General features: G+C 32.8%; 1 protein-coding gene and 1 long non-coding RNA gene across 8 annotated transcripts in view; one reads left to right on the top strand and one right to left on the bottom strand.

The window, feature by feature from the left end:
• The first annotated feature begins 76 nt into the window (after window positions 1–76).
• LOC126745490 (uncharacterized) lies at window positions 77–26,100 on the top strand. Its single transcript, XR_007663568.1, has 2 exons — window positions 77–457; window positions 25,892–26,100. It is a non-coding gene; the product is annotated as an uncharacterized LOC126745490 (long non-coding RNA).
• LOC126745487 (ral guanine nucleotide dissociation stimulator-like 1) overlaps window positions 3,971–27,803 on the bottom strand; it is an 85,432-nt gene continuing 61,599 nt past the window's right edge. For 5 of the 7 annotated variants that reach the window (XM_050453354.1, XM_050453349.1, XM_050453351.1 and 2 more), the window contains 12 exons: window positions 24,397–24,510; window positions 21,999–22,258; window positions 21,791–21,946; window positions 21,335–21,482; window positions 15,462–15,589; window positions 12,246–12,404; window positions 12,047–12,183; window positions 11,770–11,990; window positions 11,572–11,714; window positions 6,043–6,355; window positions 5,809–5,977; window positions 3,971–4,950 (listed from right to left, as the gene is read on the bottom strand). In XM_050453354.1, the coding sequence (XP_050309311.1) occupies window positions 4,823–4,950; window positions 5,809–5,977; window positions 6,043–6,355; window positions 11,572–11,714; window positions 11,770–11,990; window positions 12,047–12,183; window positions 12,246–12,404; window positions 15,462–15,589; window positions 21,335–21,482; window positions 21,791–21,946; window positions 21,999–22,258; window positions 24,397–24,510 (2,076 nt within the window). In that variant the 3' untranslated portion in view covers window positions 3,971–4,822. The remainder of the gene's footprint in view (window positions 4,951–5,808; window positions 5,978–6,042; window positions 6,356–11,571; window positions 11,715–11,769; window positions 11,991–12,046; window positions 12,184–12,245; window positions 12,405–15,461; window positions 15,590–21,334; window positions 21,483–21,790; window positions 21,947–21,998; window positions 22,259–24,396; window positions 24,511–27,803) is intronic. The other 2 variants (XM_050453356.1, XM_050453350.1) reach the window with 1 other exon arrangement.

The following is a 27,803-nucleotide window of genomic DNA, read 5'->3' as shown; positions in this document are numbered from 1 at the left end:
AGAACTTGACAAACAATATAAATAGAAGGTGGCAACATAGTTGTGATAAGAAAAAACCAGATTTTATTTATTTGTCAACGTATATATCATTTCAGGTACATATTAATAATCAGTAGTACCTAATATTAATATCCATAATACTTATAAACTATACACCACTAAGCTTAATCTAAAGTGTAGGTAGGGTACTATCCCAAAATAGTTAGTTGTCTTAGCTGAAATTTATTTAAAGGATCTATTCTAATATTTATTCTAATATTTATTAAATAAAATGTTCTCCAAAAGGATATATGGAGAAGCGCCTGACTTCGTGTTGAATAAAAGGATACAGGCAAAGAAAAAAACAAGGTACACACATTTGGACTTCTAACAATACCATTCAAAACTTTAAATGCAAAGCAAACGTCAAAGAACTGCCTTCTGCTTGATAAGGAGTTAATCCTCAATTTTGACACAGGTAAGTTATATAAAAAAGTTTCAGATATCCTATAATATTTTTTACCTGTTATTGAATGATCCAAAATTGCAAAATATTTATAGCAGAAGCACCTAAAATGTTAAAACGGCATCGGTTAAGTTATTTTCACCAATTAATTCATAGGTGGAACTTCGGCTAGAAAAGTTGACATAACTCGCTAATTACGATGTCTAATAATACATAATTTTGACACGCGCGCTGAAATGAAACGAATTACTTATAAGCGGAAACTATCAACCGAGACTGTCCGGTACGCGTTGTGACTCGGGCCTGGCATCTAAATCTCCGCACAAATGCGCATGCGTCAAAGCGAGGTATCAGTTTGTGAGTTTAAAACGTATATTTTTTGCCTACCAAATACCAAAAAATAGTGAGTTTTGAAGTGTGTGTGTTTTAATTAGAGGAAAGAAAAAGAGGATTGGATAAAATATTGTTGAATTGGACTGTAATCAATTTTAAGAGAAGCCAGTTCCTGATAATTTAATGAACGTAAAAACTTAAAATAGATTATCATAATCATCATCATTTGTAGCTCTACAACCATTAGTGGGTCTTGATTAACTGCACGATCATTCTCCATCCCTTTCTATTTTGCATCAATTCTGGATCGTATTTTATCAGGTCTGCAATGATGTGGTCTGTTCTTCTCATACGCGGTCTCCTCATAGATCTCCACCCTTTCGGAGTTTTTGTTCCCAAGTCATTTTGATCACCCGAGAGTCTAGACAACTGACAGTGCACTGACCAAAGATCTTGCGCATAATTTCTCATTCCAAACACTTCAGCTTTTGTTCGTTTTTTCTTGTCCCAGTCTCACTCCTGTACAAGACCACTGGTCGGATGATTTTATATATGGTATATTAAATTTTGATCTTCAGGATAGATTTTTGCTGTTATTAACTTCTTTTAGAGCGTATACCTGTAACTACAGCCGCATTGGATTTATTTCGACTTCGTGGATAAACTGTTTTCCCCGTTCATTGTGGCCCCTAGGTACCGAAAAGTTGTTACCCTCTTGAAATTATACTCTCAAGAATAAAATACATCAATGGAAGAAAAATAAAAACTCTGACTTACCATTGTTACAGGAGAGGTGTCAAGGAAAAAGCACCATATCTCGGTACCGGTACTTTGCCACTCGCCCTTAGCCGAACTTAACTAATCCTTTTATATTCGTTCACTAAGCTTATATTTATAAATAGTGTCAACGCATAAATAGAAAATTGAAAAGGTTGTGGACCGTATTTGAAGTAATTACTAACGCAAGTAAGAAAATTGTAAAAAAACGAATGTACTATACTACTCAAATGGACACTTACCGAATAAGACTGTTGTGGTCTTCTTAACGGGGATCCCCTTAGTTGCAGTCCAGGCTCACCACCATCACACAATGGTTTAAAACCGAAAATTAATTAAATTGTTTGAACGATTGTAACAATTGACCTAGTACCGACACCAAAAATTTACTTGTTTTCACCTTGCACATCGTGCCCAGATAATTAGAGAAAAATGTGGTACATATTCCGCGCAAAATGGAGTAAAATTTGAAATTAATGATGCATTAACGAATAGTCTGAGTTAAAAATAATTAAGTTTACTTAAAAGTAAAGAAAAGCTTAAATCTACTTCACACTCGTTCGAAACAAACAGCACAAAATCAATACGAAAAATGCTCATCCCATCAAGCAGACAGTTCGAAGACTATTACTGGTCAAGGGAGAGAAGGCTGATAAGATTGTTGAGAGATGTCCAAGAAAGGTTTCTTAGAATCATCTAGTAGTCCGTGGTATTCACCGGAGGCACGGATAAAGATATAAGACGGCTAGACCAAATTCCGCGTAGATTACCAGCAGCTCAATAACGTGACTAAGAAGGTCAACTATCCTTTTCTTCGAATTGATGACACTTTGGATACCCTGGCTGAACCATGAAAAGCGGAAAAGTTGGCTCCTGAAGATGGACGGCTTTTATGGTGGGTGCTACATAATGACAATTTAACGTGATGCCATTTAGACTGTGCAACGCTCCTGCCACTTTTGAACGCCTGATGGAAACGATTTTAAAAGGAGTGTTCTGGAAGATTTGTCTGGCTTGCCTTGATGATACTATTCCGGTAGCAAAATAGAGGACCACATGAAAAATCTAGAAGAAGCGTCCTTGAGGCAACGAGGTTCTCTGGACTTAAGTTGAGCCCTATAAAATGTAATATATTTCAAAGTGTGCTATGCAGTATCTCGGTCCCGTCGTTTCCAGTCAAGGAGTTGTGGTTGACAAGGCAAAGGTCCAGACCGTTAAAGATTAGCCATTTTCCAAATACAAGCATGAGCTACGTAGCTTCTTGGATTAGGCATTTACTACCGACGCTTTGTGAAGGGATTTTCCAACATCAAAAAACCATTTACCAGGCTGACAAAAGGAGAACGGAAGTTCCGATGGTCTCAAGACTTTCAGGCAGCTTTCAATCACCTAATAGATGATTGACGCACCTATCCTGGACTATCTCTTACCTGAAGGAAAATTTGTATTGGACACCGTAGCTTGCAATATGGGCTTAAGAGCGACTGCAAAGATTGTTAGCGGGTAGAGGAGAGAAACGGTACAGATAATCCTAACCTGGATAAAGGAAAGAAAGAAAGCAACTTGGGAAGAAGTTACCAAGTATTCTCCCAATCGGATTTCAGAGTTGCTAGAGGAAATCCATTCCGATGTGGCAGGCGGACATCTTGGATTAACAAAAACCAGATTCTAGAAGATCTGTAAAACGCTTGGAATCAAGAAAACAAGCACCGAAGTCAGATGGCATGGTGGAACAAATGCATAGGTACCCTATCGGTATTTGCCCAAATTAGTCTCTAGCCATCAAAGAGACTGGGGATAACTTTCTTCATTTTTTCCTGCTGGCTTATCGATCGGCCGGGTTCATGAAAGCACGGGAGAGTCTCCAACTCGAATAGTGATGGGAAGAGAACTTCTTCCATGCGATCGGAAGTTATGTTGCCGGTCATAACTGCCAATATTGTTACTTTTTTTACTGCCGATTTGGGTGGCCAATACCTTGTTTGTTTTTTGGAAAACATGATCCTACTGCATGCTCGTGCTGTTTTTTGGTCAATAAGTAAAAGAAACAAGTTGCATAAAATTTTAATTGAATAATTTTTTAGTTATTTTCATGGAAAAAATATGCGAATGAATTATTGTTAATATACTGTCAAATATTCATAATGTAAAATTATGATATTCCATTTAAAATATTAAAGATGATGCTACGTTTTGGTATAAGCAACAAAGCAGTGTCGCGAAAAACCTTTTACATCGTTAGATCATTAGCAATTACCTAGATTGCCAAACATTCCCGTAAACGTCAAACATACCATCGACTGTGACACACACTGTATATAGATGTAGACATAGACTATAGATGTATATAAATAGCTATAGTTAGCTTATAATAGCTATAGATTCAAGTTTAAGGAAAGAAAAATGCAATTTAAATTAATGTTAACAATTTTTTATTAGAAAAATACAAGATAATAGGTATAAAGTACAAGATCTATGGATGCTAAAAACAAACACATAATTTTCTATAAAATAAGTACCTCATGTGATCAGATCTACATATTTACCAGTAATATACATGATTAAAAAACTGAAAAATAGCGTTACGATTATACAAACGAAGCATTTAAAAATTTATATAAAAATTTGCAGTTCCATAATGCGACTAATAAAACCATAAGCCGTGGCCTCTGGGTAAAAGATAAGTAAAAAATATATGCTTTTAATTTAACAATAAATTCAGTTCACACCAGGGATTTTTGTGGTTTATAAAGGAAAAGTTTTTAATATCCACTACTTGTTAAAGCTAATACAGCTGATAGTTAAAACAAAAACCTACTTATATACTTTATACAGGCAGTTGTAGTTCAGCACCATCAAAAATTTGATAAAATCCTTTAGAACTTCCACTTAAAAACCGTGTCACAAATATGTAACGTAAACTACTCTAACTCTAATGTTTATGTAATCAAAACTGGTAAAAAAATCTGAGCTACAAAATAAATAACTAAAAAAATATTTATACATCAAACGGTATATAAAAAGGTGATGAAAGAGTATATAACTTGACTTATATCACAGTTGTTACGTTATTCAATTTGTTAAAACAAAAAAAAACACAATAATCTATAATATCTACAAAGTTGTTATTTTACTGGGACAGTTGCTTCTACGATTATTCTAATTATACATGAAAAAAAGAGAGACACAAGAGAGACCTACATATGAAATGTCTGCTTCAGTCAATAAGAATCAAAGCTCTGAAAAACTGTCCCATCTTAGCGTATGCTATGATTTAGACTTTTTAAAACCCTTACTGTTTGCCTCCTCAGATTTCTTCGACCGAAGGATAAAGTTGAGGTTATGTGCGGTATTGACTGCGTAGTACACGTTGGCGTTGGCTGGAAGAACCATGTCTAGAACAAAAAAGAATTTAAATTGTCAGTCATTTTAGAACAGGAAATAACTATCAATCTTAATTAAGGGTCGTTATTAACTAATTAAATCGGGAGAAAATAGAAGAATAATATTATTCTTATTTTCTAGTGATACCTTTAATCATTTCTTACTTTCTTGATCATTTTAGTGATACCTCTTTGATTCAAGTTTTACCTTTAATAATAGAAATATCTGATTTTTGTTAATATATTTAAAAAAAAATTGAATAATATTTCTTATTTTTATGAAATTAAAATGGTATTTCTAGTATAACAATTTAAGTAAAGAAATTATAAATTATCAAAACGATCAATTACCAGCTTGTAGATTTTTGAATTTGCGAAGCTACTTATATATATTCAAGAAAATCAAAAATATCATTATTAAGTAAATGAAATCATAAAATTAATATCCGTTATTAATATCCGTCCATTAATTGCCGTTTTATTATTGTTACATGATTATCGCTGCATCACTTCACGGATTTGGCTGTGCGTTTGAGATTCCACTCAAATTTTCATCTGCAAAGATTATCCATGAAATGTTTATCCCATGCATTTAGGCGCAACTGTGTGAATTCCTGGTTCTCATGAGTTGTAGTTATTTTGATTTTGTAAGTAAAAATAATATACAGGTTGGGGAATCTATTATTATGCATAGAGAGGTGCTTAAAGGCGCATGCATGCATTTCGTGCATTTTTTATTAAAGCATTATTCTAATAAAAATAAATTATAACCTCTTATAAAAGTAGTTTTCCGTTTTAATAAAATTATAATTTTGAAGGCATAGTTTTTTATAAATTCCCTAGATGTATTAATTTTGATTTGTTTCTCACCTTTCTCAGGCAATACTTGAGCAAGTGTATACTGGTCAGGGTTGCCCTCCAACCCTAATTTGTACATGGCATTCCTTATAACTTGAGGGGTCCTCTCATTATTGCTCAGCATAATACTTTTATATAAAACGACCCCCTCCGTTTCTGAGTTATCGGTTTCAAGGGTGACCTGCAATTTAAAGAATTACATTAAAATTATAACCGGAATAGAATTATTATGAAGTCAATCATTACCTTTATTATATAAAAGTCCGGACTGCTCTTTTGTGAACTGTTACTGAGCGTTCCCGAGTTATTGGATAAAGGCACTTGTAGGCGATTTGTTGCACTACCCGAGTGGGAACTGTTTAAGCTGATATCCAGACTGGGGAGGGACGAATTGCTGCTGGAATGTGACATTTGGCTGGGACTCATCTTCCTGTCGATGCTGTTGTGCGGTGAACTAGTGATGCTGTCAATATCACAATAAAATTGGGAGCTATTACTGCTGCTTGTGCTTGTTATTGAGTCGTTCTTTTGGTGGCCTGGATTTGTTCTTTTGCTGGTTCTATAAATGTATTTATTATTATAGTGTGAATTAGCAGGAAGTTCAATAATAATATAATAAAAATATTAATAATAAAATTAAAAATATTAACATTTTATAAGTATCATAGATGAAGTTCATTTAAAGGCAAGTTTATCACATTGCTGACTTCGATGCTTTACGCGTTTTTCAATTTTGGTTAGTGATGTTAATTGCTGTTGTATTTTTCATTTAGGAAATTTAATATTTTGAACCGATCATAAAACTCGTCATAAAATAATAGTTTTAATATTCGATAGTGTCTTCGGTGTTAATGTTAGAACGTACATTTGCAAGTGGAACGTTTAAAATCGCTTAACAGGATAGCACTTGCTGCCCCGGGTACTCAAAAATATAATATACAAATATCACTTCTACACATAAATATACAAAGTCTTTCCAAGAAAGTTCTGGAATTAAATGTTCTCCTAGAGGAAGAACAGCCTTATGTCCTCTATATGTCAGAAACATGGATGACTGATGATTCCAATAACACTTTTTATCTAAATAACTATGAATTTCATCATAATTTTGTAGAAGTAACTTTAGAGGCGGAGGCACAGTTATTTTTGCCAGAAAGAGTAAAGTAAAACTGAAAGTATTCCGGTTATCCTCTACTAAATTTATTTAAAAACCATCAATCCAACGTGTTTCGGACATAAAACATGTTCATCATCAGGGATATTTGCAATTTCTGTCATTATATTGTTCTTTTGTCCTCGGTTCCTGTTTACAAAACAAAAGCAAGCCATTATAGGGCCTATTATTTTAATTATGTAGTTTTAAGTTTTAGTAAACCCATGTTTTGTCCTATTGGCATGTATTTTCATGTAAGTTTTATGCCTTTAACGTCCATTTATTTGTTAATTAATTAAGCATTTTATAATTATTGTAGATGTCATTTTTGTTCGTTTTAACCATTTAACCTTGTCTGAGGCATTAGACGTACAAGTTCTAATTTTCATCTATATCTTATAAGTTCTCTTGGTTCTTTTATAGTATTCCTGATGATGTTCTACGTCCGAAACATTGTGGTAATCCACATGGTTTTTAAATAAATTTAGTGGAGGATGACCGGAATACTTTCGGTTACCTATTAATGATAATTATTCAGATCATTCTACGATTTTGTTAATATTCTCTTACACGAAAATGATGTAGTTAATAATACATATAAAAATAAAATAAACTAAAATTAAAATTTTGCTCGGAAGTCAAAACGATCTCCAAATAACAGATTTCACAATCAAGGTGCAAACTGACCTAATTTTAATTACCTTAAAGTCACTGGATTTGAAAACGAAATACAAGAGGTACCATTTACTAAACATCTTAAGGTAATCATTGATAAAAATCAAGTGGCAATAATATTAGTAGATTAACAAAGAACATTAGAAAGTTAATTCCAAAATTTTACCAAATTAAATAAACAGTTATTAATCCAATGAGTCTTGTAAATGTTGAATACTTACCAAGTGATCTAAAACTCATACATGTGTAGCATAATCTATGTAGCTTGAACAAAAATTTTGATAACTTGCTAACATTTTTATCTACGGGAAACATGATCTTTGATGTCATTGCAATTTCAGAAACAAATAAAATAAAATCTTTAGAAAACTTTAACATTTATGGTTACAATATAATTTACAATGAAAGTCAAATAAATCAGAGCGTTCGGTTTATTCTATACGTCAAAAACGATTTAATGCAAGAATATAGCATCATTAATGTCGGTAGTAATAAATTTCTAAGAATACTAATTAGCAAATCAAAAGCGACTATAGGTTTAACTGGTATTTATAGACTACCCTCAACAGATTAACAAGACTTTTTGCAGGACTTAAACTCACTCTATTCTGAAAAAATCACGAGTCAAAAACTACAAATTTTTGTAGGAGACATAAACTTCAATATTTTGAATTTGCATGATACAAATGTGGTGAATTATTTAAATATTATGCATCAGAATGGTTTTAACTCCATGATTGATAAACCGACGAGGGAAAGAAATGGACAAATATCTTCATGCTTGGACCATTTCTTTGTCAAGAAGACTGAGTGGACCAACATGAGCTCCAAAGTTATATATAGCGGTTTATCAGATCACTACCCAATTTTACTTAGTATAAAATTACAAAGAGAATCTATATGTAGTAAAAATACAAGTGTAAAAAAATCGACTATAATCAAGTAGAAAGGGCTTTGGAGAATGAAACGTGAGAACAAATATTTAATTCCAATGATTCTGATAAATGTGCTACTAATTTCGTAACATCAATTAAAATAATTTTCGAAAACGCCAGCAGCAACTCATATATTAAATGTAAAGATCGTAAATTAAAACCCTGAATTACTCACGGTATAATTAAATCTATTAGAACGAGAGACAAATTAAAAAAGAAAAGTGTATACTATACTTAAGACTAATGAAACTAATAAAACCTTTAAAGACTATCGTAATATCTTGTCAAGATTAATTAACATTACAAAAAATAATTATTTCTCTAACAAACTCGCGGAAAATAAACATAACATAAAACAGGTCTGGAAGGTGATCAAAGAAGCAACAAACGAGAGAACAAGATCGGTCTGCGAATATGCAGCTGTAATTGACAACAGTTGCGGTGGTGAAATTACGGGAGATGATAATATTGCAGATGCTTTTAATTCCTATTTCAGCACAATTGGAAAAATTATGGCGGGTGAAATTAAAAATCCAAGACAGGCCAGCTTAAACCCAAAAAATAATCCAAGTGGAATGTATCTTATCTCTATGTATCTTAAACCTATAACGGAAAATGAATTAATTCAATTAATAAGCACTCTTAAGACTAACGCAGCATCCGAAGATGCCGAAATACCTGCACTATTTTTGAAAAAAAGTATCATAAACACCTTATTAAACTAATTCTACTATCTTGTAAATGTAGTATTTGAAACTTCCCTTTTATGTATATTTTCCCTCAATTTTCAAACATGTCACGGTAACCCCGTTACAAAAATCGGGAGATAAAAAAATTATTAGTAATTATAGACCCGTAGCTTTAACCAGCAATCTTTCAAAAATCATAGACAATTGCATGAAACTTAGACTTAACGAGTTTTTAGAAAAAAATGATTTTTTGTCACTATTTCAATTTGGATTTAAACAAAATAAACGTACAGAAGATGCGGTGAATTGTATTATATAGAACAGATATGAAATTGTTTCGATTGTGACGAGAGGTGCATAGCAATATTTCTGGACCTCAGCAAAGCGTTCGACACTGTGACACATAATATTCTGCTAAAAAAACTGGAAAATATTAGGATTCGAGGGATTCCTTACAGCCTGTTTGAAAGTTACATTAACCAAGGAACACAAAGCACCAAAATAAATGGATGTGTCAGTTTGCCTAGGTTGGTAGAATATGGTGTGCCACAGAGAACTGTCCTTGGACCGGTATTGTTCTCTATATATGTTAATGAGTTGTTGCAGTTACTGTTAAAGTTAACCTAATGTCGTAATGTGTGTTTTGCAGATGATACCGCAATAATGATTAAGGAAAAGTCTTGGAAAGATGTAAAGACTGTTGCGGAGTCTTCCATGAAAAAAATCAAAACTTGGCTTGGTTTAAATTATTTAACACTAAACTCAGAAAAGTCAAGCTTTTTATGCTTTTCTGTAGATTAAAGAACATCCAGAACATTAAAAGAGATCACATTACACGAAAACGACTGTGGCATAATATGTTCTTGCACCCAGCAAATAAAAAGGCAGACCAAGGTTAAATATTTAGGTGTTTTTTTGGATGAAAATCTAAAGTGGCACCACCATGTTGAGTATATTTCCACTCGAGTTCGGAAACTTATTTATAAATTTCGTCAATTAAGACAATTTATGCAAAAAAAGACCCTTACGACCATTTATCAAGCTCTGGTTGAATCAATTATAAACTATTGCATAACAGCATGGGGCGGAACAAGTAAGACCATCCTGAAACCTCTTATGATTACTCAAAAATATGTTCTGAAGGTAATGTTTAACAAACCAAAATTGTATTCCTCGAATATTTTATTTAGAGAAGCTAGATTGTTGCAAGTAAATCAAATTTACTTGGAAGCAGTGGTTAGGCTTTTGTGTAAGAATCCACAGAAAACTAGACAAGCTTTGAGATAGTTACATTCTTATTTAAAGACCACAAAAACTAAATGTCAAAAAACTTTAACATATACCTCAGCAAAAATCTATAATCAACTTCCCGTAGAACTCTAAGAAATAAACCCTATAACAAAATTAAAAGTAGAATCCACGACTGGATATTAGATGATAACGTCACTTGGTTAGTATGATACACATAATACTGTTTATTTTTCTTCCTGTTTTTTTCCCTTTCTTTCCCCTAATTTAATTTAATTCTATTTTATTTTTTGAATCACTTTTATTTATATATTATTTTCTTAAAGATTGTTTTTATTTTAATTAATTAATTTGGATAGACAGAAAATGCACACACAGTATTTTTAAAATACCATTGTGCATTGGGTATTCTTAGCGATTAAGCAGTTGTTATTTTGTAATGTTATAATGTATGAATGTATTATCTGCTGAATATTTATTATTATTATGGTTCATACTGTAATCCATTATGTATATAGATGGAGCCATATAATTAGAGAGTCTATATAAATTGTTAAAGCGAGGATTTTGACTAGGCATAGAACACAATAGGTTTCTCTAGATGGTATGGTATCTGGCAGTCTTGATGTAATTGCAAATGTACCTCAGAGGAGTATACTTGAGGGTTTTGCTCTATATGTTATATACCTAAAATTACCCCTTAAATACTTTTTTACAGTACTCTTAATTTCCTAGTCATTACGTTGTAGGTATATAGCCGGTGTAGCTGGTTTTACATACCGCGATAAATTGAATTTATGTTGTTTTCTTTACATGTAAAATTTCTCTTTCTAGAATGACATACATGAGGTGAACATTTCGATTGGTCTAGAAATGCCTTCCGTTAAATTATTAAGTAAGTTAGTTATTAAGAAACACCGTTTGTGGATGGCGTTTTTTAAATTTAAAAAAAAATGGTTAAAAGGCCGGATTTTATGTTTTCTGTAGTTTGTATAATATATGTATAATCGGCCTCTCACAGAACGTATGTTCTAATTCTAATAATATTATTTTATATTATTGTTGTGGTACTTACTTGTCCTTTCTTTGATGCCCATTAATTGGCGGTTCAATCTGACAACTAAGTTGATAAGCCTCCCGATCATCGAGAACTAAAATCGAGTCAAACCACCTATCAAAAGCTGGATCCTCTATAAAATGATATGCATTTGCAGCACCCTAAAAAAAGGTCAAATATAAAAGCTTTTATATGTTATTTGTTAGATCCCCCTACCTGTAAAAGCTTAATTTGTGCCAATACTTCAAACTCTTTCCTCCTTTTATCAAAATTGATAAGTCCACCCCCAATTGTATCCGGTATCGCTGTGTCTATCATTGTGAGATCAGTCAGAAAAGTACCCAAATATGGAATTGTACCGAAGGAAATATTGGCTGTATGATGGTTTTGTTTTTGGATAATTTTTTGTAGTTGTTTGTCGTTTTCGCCTACTGTATCTACAAAATGTATTGAGTCAATGGTTTTCTAAAACACTTATTAAAAATAAACTTACCTGCAAACTTCGCGGTTCCTTCTTTCATTAAAAGTTCCCTTTGCGCCAATTGGTTATTATCCTCACTAAAAATTCGGGCCAGTTCGTCAAACAACTCTATTTTTTCTTTGGGTATTGTTTGCCAGGTCTTTTGTAGCCTGAAAAATTATACGTTATAACTCGAACTTCGTGCTATATTTATTATTAAAGATTTACTTACCGGTATATAGGATTACTCTGAAGTCCGCTAATAATAGCCTTCAAACTACTAAAATTTTTAATAAGTCTCAGTTCTTGAGCGATATCGATCCAGGCGATTATGAGTAATGCCCTGTCATGGGTCCTTAAAGAAGGTTCTACTAATATTGATGAAATTACTCTGAAAAAATTTACCAATTTATTTTTTTCTATTCTAAGCCATTTCAAGCATCAAATAAACTTAATGAGACCGTCATGTACACAAAATTCTATTAATACAAAGTATGTCGGCCAGAAGAACAAGAAAAATCAATATAAAACATTTCAAGGCTTGAGTGAAGCCCACGCTAACAGAGATAGCTTTCTGAAGTAAATATTAATTATTTTCTAAAAACAGTTACAAAATGTGTATTAATTCAAAAATATTTTTTTTAATTTCTTTTTAAATAAATAGAAAATATCAGTGATCCGTACTTCGTTCGCCATAAAAAGGTTCAAACAGTTACGCAAAGACAAAGAGGTCTAAGAGCACCTGCGGTCTTGTTTAAAATTGAGAGACTGCGAATCTTCTTCGTTTTATTCAAGAATGTTTAATAGTTTAGACTATGCATGTATGTACAGTAGGTATAATAAATAACATGTTGGGCAAAAGTAATCATCCTACTAAACGCTATAACTTTTGCAAATGGCGCCAAATGGCATTTCGGTCTTGACAATTGTGAAGTAAACACACGCAAAATACAAGTCGACAAACCATGAATCGGTTTAATCTGCAAGAACTCGGAAAAATTGTAACCATTTACCCCCGCAACAATCTTTTTGCTCAGTGGAAATTCGTGTATCACCCTCCAAGAGCCAGAGCCATGATTATCAAATGTTTCCTTCCTTAATTGGATGAATTGTGACTGGAGAAAATGTGGTTTCAACAAGACTGTGCAACGGCGTCTCTACGTCACGATCTCCCGTTTTGGTGACTTTCACTGTCCGCCCAGATCGACCGACTTTTTTTTTTTTAAGTTTTTCATTAAGAAAGTTACAGCAAAACAACATCGGGGTATTACTTTTGCCTCATCTTGTATCTAAGGGACAGGCGTTTGAAGGTGAACTCTAAAACCTCAGAATTATTGATAAACAATGAGTTACTAAATAAGCATCTCTATAATAAGATCAAGAGCAGTGCCTAGATTAAAGATTCTGGAAAATACTCTCACTTAATATTTTAAGTTTCAGCAGATACTAAAGAAATGAGTCATATTAAATCCTCGAGAAAATTACATCCAGTATACACGTTGCGAGTAGCAAGCGTTAAGAGTATATGTTCAAAACAAAAGGGAAGTACCAGTAAAATTAGTCCCAACACACAAAAGTTAATAGAAAGAAGAAGTAAAATAGATCGAGAATCTATGCTCTATAAAGAAATAAACAAGGAAATTAACCGAAATGTCAGGAAGGATTTACGAGACTATAACACAAAACTCTTTGGTATGAAATTCCAAACTGTCTGGTGGAAGGTCGAGGAAAACTAAAATAAAAGACAAATATAGTGTTGTGGTGAATGGGCGTGAGGAAATAATTGCTGCTTCAGAATTTCTATAAAGAACTATACAGCTCAAAGGTAAATAATCCGCAATATAGTAGAAGAGTGATTCAAAACGTAGGATCAGAAGAAATCCCCGAAATAAACTCAGACGAACTGATGAGGGCACTACATCAAATGATCCTCCTTATTCGACTTCATCATCCTTATCAAGGTTTCCAGTTGTTGGTCAAATGTTTTCACAGCCTCATCATCTTTGCCTGCTGTGGGTGCATATACTTGTATGATATTTAGATGTGGATAGTGGATAGCTTTCGCCTTAAGGAGTGACATTATGTCTGAGAAGGGAGTGTATGCTTTTACTGCTTCTTTCAAGGATGGAGAAACGTTTACGCCTACTCCATTTCTGTGTTTCTTGGTGGCATTTCCAGAGTAGTAGATTGTCCGGTTTCGAATTTTACATTTGTCGAAATTCACTGACTCCTAGTGTATTAATGTGTAGTTTTTCCATCCCTTTGACGATATTGTGCGCTCTACCGCTTTCCTATATGGTTTGCAGACAAGGAAGCACAGCCATTCTTAAATGATAATAAACCGGATATCCTGGTTTCATTACGCGAAAATCTCAAGTAGTCAGACCGCAGAAACGAGTTAAGCCAGACCATAACCGAAAAAAAACTGATAATAACCCTAGACTACTGAAACAGATAATATGCTTTTCAAACGAAGCTTCTGATTTCTTCTTAACTTCTTTAACTCAATTAAAGAACTTTTTATTTAATTGAGTGGACAAGTAAAGAGACATAATTTTAGATACTGGGTACCTGAAAAGCCACACTGGTTTAGGGAAAGTTATTCTCAGAATTATAAAAAGGTGAATGTATGGACATTATTAATAACAGAGTAATAGGATCATATTTCTTTGAACAAACATTGAGGGGACATTTTTAGCATGACTCTTTCATAGACAACTTGATTCCAACACTGGCGATGTGTCCTGATAAAAATAACCCAGATATGCCAAACCAAGCCACGTCTGTCTCTCCACCGGTTGGGAGAGACAGACGTGGATCAATAGAGTGGCCACCTAGGTCACTCGATCTTAATCTATTGGGCTATTATCTTTGGGGTTATGTCAAAAATTAAGCCACACATGTTTTTTATCCTCAAAGATCACATTTGTAATATAATTAAGAATATTTCTTCGGACACAGCTGAAAATGTAGAGAAAGAATTTATCGATCGTCTGGGGTACTGCAGAGCTGTTAATGGCGACTTTTAATAAAATAAATTTTAATAAATATTTGGAACTTAACTATTTCATGAACAGTTGAAGAATTTTCCGGAAAATCCGAAAACCCCAAAGCAACAGAAGGTACTATTTAAAAAAATATATTTTTTCTGTCACACTTTTTTGCGACAACCTGTATATTTTCATTTGATATCAATCGATGGGTCCGAGGATTAAAAAAACCACCTTTTATTGACTTTATCCGTTATAAAATCAGAACCCTGTATATGTTAAATACGTTATGACAAAAATTAAATACGTTATAACATAATAACAAAAAAAAAGCGACAAGATGCACGGTAAACAATTACACAACAACAAATTTATGTCAGATACTTTAAAACTCAGGCAAAATCTTTATTATAAAAAAGAATAGAGTAGTATAGAGTTGGATAATACAAAAATATTACCTAAAAGATACTGCATTAAATTGGTTAACTGTGGCTAATACTGTGGCAGCTTCATGGGAACGGCTTCGATCCCTCCTCGACCAAACTGCTCCCAAACATTGATGTGGGACTAGTTTCTTAAATAAATCCTGAAAAAGAATGTTACAAATAAACCTTTAAGTAAAAAAGGATCAAGGGAGATTTATTGGGGTACAAATCACCTTAAATAAAAGATAAGGTAAACCCCTCAAGGTGCGTTTTATTGCCAGATAAGAATATATAAACAATATAGGTCAAAGACCTATTTTTAGTCTCTTAAATGCAAGTTCGTTTATAACCAACATGTTAAATTACCTATTTTAAGCTTATTGGATAATAGCAGGTGTTATTTAGCCTTGCATTGTTTGTTGCCTGGCACGGCACTGATTATCTGATTACCTAATAATACAATTTAAAAAGAATAAACAATTTAAATGAAGGATATAAATAAATGTGAGTTTAACAGCAAGCAATAGGACGGCACTATTGACACCATTTATATAGTAATTCTCAGGGTAAGGTCTTGATTGTCCTTAACCCTGCAGCCTTTTATATCTGTATTGATTCTAATTAAAAAGGTTAGCTTTTAAGTGTTTAATTTTTAAAAGTTTGTTTAATTTTTTTTTTGTTGCATATAGGTCAAAAAAACTACTTCAGATGATAAGTGTCAATCTCTATGAGATAATAAAATCAAACATTCTGGCATAGTTACAAAACTTGAATTTTCAACAAATAAATGAAATAACGTCATCTTTTTAAAATTTCTGTTCCTAAATCCAAAAATAAATCTTTAACCTTCACTTTCCAACTTTACAACCTAAATAAAAAAAATTCGACTTCCTCTAATAATTTTCACCAATACAAATAAAATGCATATAAACATAGACGACTAACAAAAATTATTATATAATGCTAACAGGACAATTGCGTTGCAACAAAATATCGGGTGAATCATTTAAAATAGCGTGCAGCAAATTGGTAACACGCAAAGTACGGAAATTACTGTTTAAATAATGAACGATAAATCTACCAATTAAAAAACAATGCATCATTTTAGGTGTTTAAATGTAAGTAAGGAAAATATGGATTAGCATTAGCATACGAGTTGTGCATTAATTAGAGCTACGCTTTAAAAAGAAAAAAAAAAACAAAACCACTTATGTCGTCTATGGTAATAGTAAGTATTTTTAATAAGCATTTGTCGCCTTATCTTCATATAAAGGTATGTTTTTATGCGGAAGTATGGGCACCCTCATTTCGAGATAAGCAAATTTGAATAAGAATCTTTAAGGCTTTACGTAATCTAAGTAATCTACTTATATGTTATCTAAGGTGGAATATAATGGTTATTACTAAATGCAAGGGTGATCCAATGGTTAGAATGAATTTTTATTACTGTTATCGCACATAAACACATTTTTTTTCTGAATGTAATTTACTTAGAACAACAATTTTTATAACTGCAGTTGGTTGAAGTTTTATAAAAAAATATATTATCTACCATTTCAATTAAAGGTTATTAGTCAATCTTTCAGAAACCAGTGACAAAAGACGAATTAATAGAAATATACTAATACAGACAAGAATAATTCAAAGAAGTTTGTAGTTTACCTGAACTAACTGGATTATGCTAAAACTAAACCTATTTATAAAAAGAATTAATCAACTTACTTTAACAGTTATAGGCTCAGTCGTCCAAGTTTTTTAAAAATTTTAGACATTGCTATGCGTTCAAAAATACCCAAAAAATAACAATAAGAATTTAGAAAAGACTCCAAAAGATAGACAGAATCCTCATTTGAAGGAAGAACAACTGTAATATTTCAATTTGTTTTTGAAAGTGGTAGACTTTTGTAAATTAGTAAAATCAAATTTTCGAACTCCTTTATCTTTATTCTAAATTGAACATGAAGTTTCGGTTAGGAAAATAGGGGTTTAAAAAGGTTTAAAAACTTCTAATGGTCGTTATCTCCAGTGGTAGCCATCATATATATGGAGTGGTGTGAGGATCACGCTATAAGAACGACAGCTCAATCCAAACCTTGGTGTGGCTTGGATATGCCAATGACACATTTATGATTTCGGACAAAAGCAATACAGAGCTTGCAAATTTTCTGGAGCACATTAATAACATTAGACCAAGCATCAAATTATTGATGGAATTGGAAACTGAGTCAGCGCTGCCCTTCTTAGATGTTTTTGTAAAGAACAACGATGGACGCTTAACGACATCACCATATCGCAAATCAACATACACAGGAGAATAACTACAAAACAGAACTACAACTCAACTCATCCTGGTTCAATAAAGGTGAGAATTATTAAAACCCTACAGCCTACAGTCACAATATGTAACAACAATGTTGACATCAGCAGGGTAAAAAAACATCATCAAGACTTGCAGCAAAATGGATATCCAAGCAAACTAATAAAGACAACTATTAGTAGGAAAGCAGCAGAGATAACGAAAGAGCCGCAGCAACTGATAATACAGGATTTTACTGAAATATTTCAGTTGACTAAAACTATTTTGAGATACAAGAGGACTATAAAACCTCTGACATGAAAATATAGGGCATAAGATGTTTGAAGACAAAGAATTTAGATTTAGGAGTAATGCCTTAGGTTGGCGTCAATTTTATTTACTTCGCAATTGATAGTGTGAAATTAGCGATAAAATTTAATAAGATAGGGATTCCAGAGGATAACATACTAAGTACTTTTGAATGAAAATCCAAATAATTAATAATTTTATTCAAAATATTAAAGAATAAGTCTAATAAGCGTAAGCAAATTAATTTAGGCAAGCAAAGTAATTGTCTATGAACTTAAATTAATATTTATGCCTAAAAATTGGTGACTACACAGATTTTGGAATCTTGTCTCTTATGGAGGGGATATTACTAGGTATATATCCTTCTTAAGACACAGCAGTAGCAATATCTTTCAATTAAATGTTATCTTATGAAACATAGATACAAAACGATTATAGCACTTAATATAATCAACAAGCACCTAAAAGTATGCTTATGTACTTTTAGTATGCTTACAAAGCTTATAAACTAACAATCTAAGAAATAAAAATCACTTATTAATGCCTCAACATAGACTTTTTTACAGATAAAATGTGTAAAAAATCAGTCATTTTTTTTTAACTATTTCAAAGTCAACATTTAGTGTTACTGTAAATGCTTGGAATCGTAATGCTTTTGAATACTTTATACTTGTTTTTCTTTGTATGGCAGTAAATTGTACATGCAAACTGCAATTCCTTTGTATTATACAAGTATTATTGTATTTTGTAAATAAAATTTCACTCAATTTCTCTTATTAATGTTATAAATCAGAGTGTTAGGGAAACTACTGAAAAACTGTTTTCAAAAAGAGGGATCTTAACTTACTTACGACTGCTATACTGCGTCATTTCTCTCTTAGCCCTTATTACAAAAATCCCTTTCAAATAAGGTGTAAAAAAAGTGTCAGAATAGTTAATTTTTTGAAAGGAACCAAATGTTGCCTTATATTAACTTGGGTTTAGTAGTGCAACAACCACAACAATGGCATTTCTAGATCCTGTTTCTATATTTTAGATACCTTTAGTAAAACAGACTACACATATGCTTTGTTTTGGGACTTGAGAAGGATTTTGCTTCAAATACTGCTATGATAAAATATATATATAAGTAACATCCCCCTAAGAACTTGGATCTGTCGTCACCAATACCAGAGATTGCGAAACTAAAATTTGTAGGCGTATAGCCATGGCACGAAACTCACTCGTATCTGGAAGGACACTTCCATCACAATTAAAACAAACTCAGACTTACACGAACTCTCATTTTCCCCATAGCGACTTATGGAGCAGAGACGTGGACAATGAAAATTGTAAACCATCGTAGAATTTACGCTCTAGAACCTAGTGGTATAGAAGAATGCTCCGAAATCCATGGACAATACATCGCACTAACGAATTAAGTCTGAGACAACTGCGAATCAAAATCAGACTATCCTTTTATGTCAACCAGCATTATTTAAAATAGTTTGGACACATCGCCAGGAGTTCACAAACAATGGAGAAGTTGACTATAGAAGGAAAACTAAATAGATGAAGACCAAGAGCAGACGTTCACCGTCGGGATGGGTAGACCAAATGAAAAATTTTATAGGAGAAAGCCTGCAAGTTGCAATATAGCACGCCCAAGATATCTAAGAGAATCCTGGAGGTAAACGGTTGATGGATTTACTACATGATGCCACCACACGCCTCCGAGGGGTTTGCGGACTACGAACGAACATACCCTTGGTACAACACGCCAAACGGTTATGTTTAAAACTAGGAACTCGGGAAATCGTAATTACCAAGTACTAATCAATAAAATTTAATTTCTCGATGTGCGCTTTTGAAGAAAATTTCGTATTTTTTCCGAATATGTATCACAACGCACCTTTTCCCGTTTGAAAAAATTATGCCACTCCCACTAAGGGGTTGTAGTAGTGATGGATTTATACCGACACGAGGTTTTTTTACATGCACTATATTTTTTATTAGATTGCCTTTGCCGTCATCCACCCTTAGAGGCAATAATTCAGTGGATTTAAGTCTGATGACCTCGGTCAACGGTCAACGATCAGGAAAGCAATTGTCTAAGAAATTACGCACTCGGCGACTAAAATGAGGCGGGACTCCATCGCATTAAAAATATATTCGAACAATTAGCGGAACATCATCAAACATGTGTATTAAATGGTCTTCCAAAAAGAGTAAATATCCTTCTCCAGTAAGACGCTCATCTAATGCAAAAGGACCAAACAACTGGTCGTTCAGCATTCCACACCACACTTTAACACTAAATCGATGTTGAAAGTTTCGTTCAAACGTGGCTTGAGCATTTTCATCTGACCACAGATGTTCATTCTGTCGGTTATTAATTCCATTGCGGGTATTTATGTAGGCCTCGATTTCGGTGTCATTTAAAAAGAGCAAAAAAAGCAAAAGTGCATTATATGGAGTTTTCATTTTAAAATGATCTACTTCTATTGGGACTAGAACCTTGCCGTCTAAACGATTATCTAGATAAGACGTCAATTAATTTTATTTATATATTAATATTTATTTTATATTAATCCTGTTGTTATAGATTTCCCGTGGGTTGAATAAATTAGCACACATGAACACTAAACTTTTATTCTACTACTTCACTTACAATCACTTACTATTTCTAATCACATATTGATTATATAGCATACTGAAATCACAACTATATACTTCAACTTCATCATCAAATAAGGTCCCCAATAAGATTCTTTTACTAATTTCTAGAATTTTAGCAGAATGTTATTTAGGTACAAATATAAATGAATATAAATCAATTAGAATAATCCGGCCAAGACACGGCCGTAGTTAGGCAACTTTGTAACACTATGAAATCATTTTCGGTAAGTGAAACCATATCGATGAATATATTCCAATACACAGAGAAACTTGTAGATTTAATAGGATTCAAAGATTGTTTATGCTTTAGTTGCATTTTGACAACAATATCATTTGAAAATATCTTCTGACATACAGCTGAAAAATCTTATACAAGCCTTGAATCTACTTATTGTGCTCAATTTTGATGATCTTGAGCATCTTTTATCTATATAATCCTATGATGTGTATTTGCTCCCATAATCATATTTTTAAACCTTTGGATTACGTTGAGCCTATCTAAAGAGCAGTCTATTCCTGCATAATTTTTTAATAGGAAAGCTCCCATTTAATTAGGTTATTCTTATTTTAATTGGGAAATACTTCTAGTTTTAGTAGTAAAGCGAAATTCGTAATTTAAATACCAAATATATATACAACTTACCACATCCATTCTGGTAAGTTGTTCGGCAAAATGCCTGACTGGTACTTCTGGTAACTTATAATTCCTCCATCCAGCTGAAGCTATGCTACGCATGGCAAACGCCGGTGGTGGTGCTAATATGGGGTCCACATATGCCTCCCTCTGATATCTGAAATAAGACACCAAGTTGACATTCCGTTTTGGTGAGGTCTTTGTGTATTTTAAGGTTAATTAAAAAATTTTATTCCTATTTTCAATATATTGTTTTTTTTAAGAGCTACACTCTTTAATCTAGATGCTAAAGAAACCTAAAATAAATAAGTAGACTTCTTACAATTTTATCTCGATATTATTCATTATCGAGATCTATCTACATTTTTCATTATTCATAGTTCTCAATTGAATGTCTCACAAAAACCCTCCTATGATGACAAGACTTAATTGTTTAATCCTTTAATAAAAAAGACTTGTTTTTACCTCTCAAATCTATGACGAACTTTGGCATCCAGCTCTGTATTTGGCAAATAATCTTCGGTAAAATTGAGCAGTAACCTGAGGGCGGAATAATTCGGAGGGTCCTTGAAATCTTCCGGGTAACTATCGAGCCACACGTGGAGGGCAGATATAAGAGTTCTAAGAAACACACAAAATGATAAATGCTTCCAAAATGATTTCACTAACTCACTTTTTGTGTTGGTCATGTTGCTCCGGTCTGCCATTTTGAGACGACTCGCTGAGCTCTTCGTAGCGTTCCAACAGCAGTTTCAGAACCTCTTTGGCGGTGGAAAAACTACGATAAGTCGCCAAAAATACGTTGATGTAGGTAGTTTCCAGTTCGCCGTCGTCAGTAGAAAGTGCCTCTACCAATTTTTTTAATGTGCCCGCTTTTACGAAGCGTACCCGTACGGTTTCCCATTCTAGATGGGAAATTTCATCATCTGAGTCCTAAAAGAAATTAGTTTTAGTAACCGGTAGGTCATTTTTGTTTGCAGTGATTTTTTTATGAAAATGTGGTATATAAAATACTGCAAGGTTACATCTTTAGTAGTAAGGGAGATATGCTGTAGTTAAAACCCAAATGAGACACAGAGTACAGAGTGGCCAACTAAGAATGCGAGGTACTGTATTGCGGAACGTGCTCATCGCAGAGGCTTGCGATAAAAAATATGAAATTTTCATTTTTACCTTGTATCTCAGATACGAAAGAAAGTACACAATTTTTATTTGATGCACTAAATGTTTGATAAAAATACTCTAATATAGAAAATATTTCAATAGTAAGGGAGTTCTTTCAGGATCTTCTTCAACTTTAGTGAACTGTAGTGATTGGGTGTCTAGGTCATGCCAAAAAACAGAAATATTATAAGTAAAAAGTGCAAATCTCCCTATAATGTAAAAATATGCAAAATCATTGACATTCAATAGAAACAAGATTGGGCCCAGGATAGCCCTGAGAAACTCCAGCAGGCATGTAAAGCCCTGATAGTGTATATAGATCTGGCTAAGGCATTCGATACAGTTGACTACCATAAAATTTTACTTCAATAATTATGGAATAAGGGACATACGGACGTAGTTATTATTTCAAGTGCTTTTAGTAATTCTTAGTACCTAACTTTTAGTGCTTTTAAATACTGAATGCACCTTTTTTAATAGATTTTTCTCCAATATAGTTGGTTAGATAGAGTTAAATTAAGAGTATTGGGAACCTACAAACACTCTTTGGAAATGCCCTCTGAGATAGAAATAGAACCATAACAAGTCCACACCGCTAAATCTGTAGAATTGCAGCTCTCTCAGTAGAATTTTTTTGCAGTGTCTCAGATATTAAAGATGGAACCTAATTTTTGTTTACACCATTAAATGTTTGAAGAAAAAGTGACAAATGCTGGTGAAAACTGCAAGATTTTATCTTTAATAATAAATATGATAGGCAACGCGGTTTAAAATAAAAAGAAATCCATAACAACTCCACACCTCTAAAACCGTAAAATTGTAGCTTCCTTCCTAGTTTTTCTTTCATATATTGAGAGGAGATTGGCTACAAATCAGGTCTTTGAGGATCTTCTTCAGGTGTAGTAATTGCGTGTCTAGGTTTAAAGTGCAAATCCCCCTATAGTGTCAAAGCATCATTGACATACAGTAGAAACAAGATTTGGCTTAAGACAGCCCTAAGGAGCTCCATACGCAATAGAATTATTTTAAAAGCATTGGTACAACCTACAAACACTCTATGACAACGCCTTTTGAGATAGAAAGGGAACCATAACGAGTCAACACCTCTAAAACCCTAGAATTGTAGCTTCCTCAGCAAAATTTTCATTTCTACCTTGTATCTCAGAAACTAAAGAAGGTAGCTCCTTTTTGTTTAAAGCTAAATGTTTGATGAAAAAGTGGCATTTGCTCGTGAAAATCGCAAGGTTCTATCTTTATTAGTAAGGGAGATATGCTGCAGTTCAGTGCATAAGTTATTGTAACATTCGTTTTTTGAAAGCAGAACTTTATCTTCTTTAGGTGTTATAATGATTGGGTATCTAGGTTGTACCAAAGAAGAGTGTTATTATCACTAAAAAGTGCCAATCTCTCTATAGTGTCAAAATATCATCAAGGTACAGTAAAAACAAGATTGGGCCCAGAATAGCCTTGGGGTATCCCTAAGCAACAACGTCATATTGAGAGCATTGGGAATCTACAAACACTCTTTGTTATAGAAAGAGCACCATAACAAGTCCATACTGTAAATCCGTAGAATCGTAGCTTCCTCAGCAGAATCATATCAACTGACACGGTGAAATGCTTTTGATAAGTCACAAAAAACTAAATCGGAAGCCTTGCCATTGGTCTAAGAATAAAGTGCCTGGATAAAATCGTATATTGTGTCTGGTATACTGAAAGGGGTGGTATATTAAAAGCCAAACTGTGCATAACTAGGTATATTATTTGATTTTAAAAGAGCATTAAAAGGCAGATTGGATTAGTTAGATGGATTTTTAGAATACCCATCCTTATAAATGAGTAAAACCATTACCCTGCAAAATGGTAATGGTCTAAGAAATATTTAGATTGTCCAACGAAGTACTTACCGAATGTGAGGAAGAAAGGCTCCTTGTCGGCCGATGATATCTTACTTTCTTTAGATAAACCGTATAGAGAGCGCCATCTGCCTTCTCTTCGCCCCAAAGCCGCCATGTGGGCTGCTAGAAAAAACAAGAAAATACAATAAAAAACAGATTTCTTTCATAAAATAGATTAATTTTACAAATACGGTGGATGTTAGTTTTTAAACATTAATTCGACTGTTTTCAGTCTATTTTCATAAATATTTCCAAGGCCAATTAAGTTTTTGTTATATATATGTACTGTTAGAGAAATTAACTGCTTTAATTATGTTCACCAAACCATTTATTAATACTGTCCCATGGAAAGCTAAAAATAACTAAATATTAAGTATATTTAATTTCCAGATAGCACACACAGTTTTCAATAAATATAAAACATTTTTATTGACATTTTATTTATTATTCTTGGCATTGTTTGCCGCCAGTGATATGGAAAATTATTTAAAAAAATAAACCTTAGAATTTCTTTTAAATTTAATAAGCAAAAGCTTATCAGGAACTGCAATTATATTTCGAATGTCTTGCTTTGTGCTATTTAAATAAACCAGAATAGGTTATTGATTTTAGGACAAATTCTAGATAGATCAAAGACATGATATAAATCAAAGATCGAGGAATATAAAAATAGATCAAAGACGTTTAAAGCAAATACTTGAACCAGACATGCTGGCCACAAAATTGAAAAAATGCCAAAATGGGTAACAGACCTATAAAACCATGTTTATGATAAAAAGTCGACGGTTATGATTTTATATTTATGTGCATTTATACAAGAAAAAGTATTTCGTTTCATAGCTTACTGAAGAACACTCTCTATAAGTGATTTTCCAACTGGTCAAAGCAGTATTGGAGGACATTTGCAGAAAATATATTCATGACATCTATCAAGTTTAATACTTATTTCAAGTGTTTTAACTCCAGTTTCTGTAAATCCTGATTTATCTTCGTGAGGAAACTAGGGGTGGCTTTTTGAGACAATAAAGTAGTTATTCTTTCAGATTTTCTTACATATTCATAGAGAATAGTTAGCTTTTGAAGTAATATTTTCTTTAAAAAACTCATTTAGACTGGATTTTGGTTTTTGAAAATGCCATTCTATAGATGAACAAAAAACACTTTACCAGCAAAAGTTGGATTGACTTATCCGTTCGACAATTTATCCCTTTAATCAGCCAAAAAAGTTTAATTCATCCGTTATATTTTTTTGGTGGAATATGACAAATAAAGGGTAGAAGAATAAATTTATTAGTTATAAAAGGTAATTTACTTATAAGACTTAAGAACAATATAGGAATTCCATATGTATTATCATGTATTAGAACTAGCATTTCGCCATCTCTCTCTCTACTATCCAATCTGTTTCTAAATTGATTAGAACAGGAATGTGACCCTAAACTACTAATGAAGACCCTAAATGGGTGAAGTATAATTTAAATAAGTATTCTTTAATTTCTTTCAGGTATCATGTCGTCGCCTAGACCCGAAGGTGCGATAAGGATAGAGCAAGCTGTGGGTACACCTCGCGACATCTCGGGATACACGTAGGACGTTAATGAATGTTCTGGAAGAATGGTCTACTGAATATATAAAGAGCCCTAGCCGCTAGGAGGGAGCGAGTTTTAAATCGAAATAAATAGTAAATACAGTGTAAATAAATGTTTTAAGTTATTGTGTTTAGTGTGTACGTATGTAATAATTGTGTTATGTTATGAGTTTTTAATAAATCAGTTGATTATTTGTATGTATCAAGTGTTTTAATTCACACCTAAACGAACAGTAAAAACGCTTAATTAACTGATAATGTCTTTAAATTTAATAAATAACGAACTTCGAATCATCAGTATACAGGAGCCAATAGCATAATTAAAAATACTAAAAAGAAAAGGTGATGATGGCAAATATCCCTTAATTTTGACAATTTATGTACAAATTTGACTCAGTTATGTAAGAATAAAACCGGGACAGCTAGGAACCAGCAATATAAGCATGCAATTTATCACTGAAAAGATTCTTGGGAGACGAATATGATTTCAAAAGCCTGGAATATCGTGAAAAATTATTTCAAGTTCTTGTTGGATTACAAAATGTCTCTAAAAGTCTGTAAGATTCCTAAAATGACTTAATCCCTGGAATTAAAATCCAGTTATCCAGATTTGGAATCAGTTTTTTTTTAATTAGACCTCTTAAAAGTTTTGACCTCTTTTATGCACTATTTAATTATTTTTTTATTTAGTGAATATGTATAAGAATGGATATTAAAACATGATTTTGTTGGTCAATCATTATGTGACAAAAATACAAAATCAGAATATTTCAAGCAATCATAGGAACATATGATAACGTTTTGCGTAGCTTTTTTAATTATGCATATAAATTGTATAAAAATTTAAAATAAACTAGAAAGGCATAAAAAGAATATCTAAAAAGTTAATAGGACTATTTGGCAAACAACAAATTGTATTTCTCTCAATTTGTTCACTTTTTCCGCATTAAGCGACAAAATTTAATAAAATCGAATTTACCGTTATAATAAAAAATTTAATAACCCTCATTTTAATACAGATTTCAGCAAGTAGAAAATAATCTTTGTCCGCCGTTACATTGGGCCCTCTATACGTTTTTACCCTTTATGTGAAATATTTGATTGTTTTTTATTTCGTGAAAACATTATTTTTACGCAATATACCTAATGATAAATGATATTAACTCTAATTAGATTTTTGGTTAACTCTGTCAAATGCTTTGGACAAATCAGAGTAAATACAGGCTACTGCATTACTATTCTCCAGTGCATCCCTTATGTATAACTAGGCTAATGGTAATAAACCACTAGCGATATGACAGTCTTAAAAGACAGGTGACAAACGGAATTTTACAGCATTTTTAAAGTAAGTTTAAAAATCTAGTAATAAAAATTAAGTCACATCTAGTTTACCTAATATAAGAATGACCTTAGTTATTCTAATGATCTTAATATAGGGGAGACTGGGGTCAATTGTAACACGGGTCAATTGAAACAGTAATCAAAACTTTCTTCCGCTACAAGATAGAAACAAATTGCGCGCGTAATATAGACCATAATATCGACAACCATTTTCTGGCAGTACGCCGCGGGCCATTAAACAAAGTATACGTACCTATTATAGTGCGAGATGTTGTGTTTTCACGTATCCAAAGTAAGTATTTGTTATATTTCTTATGCATGTGTAAATGAGTCTGTATGTGTATTTGGTTAGTTTGTCGGTTTTCATTAGTTCATTTTGTTTGTAGTAAATATGGTGTCATTTATTTAAAAAAGGCGTTTGGGGTCAGTTGTAACGGGGACGTTTGTAACGTTTCAACTGACCTCACCGTTCATTTCTAAAATGAAA

This window comes from Anthonomus grandis, chromosome 16, assembly GCF_022605725.1.
Source record: "Anthonomus grandis grandis chromosome 16, icAntGran1.3, whole genome shotgun sequence".
Classification (NCBI taxonomy): domain Eukaryota; kingdom Metazoa; phylum Arthropoda; class Insecta; order Coleoptera; family Curculionidae; genus Anthonomus; species Anthonomus grandis.
Note: the sequence above shows the minus strand (reverse complement) of the source record. Positions and strands in the feature narration are given on the sequence as shown.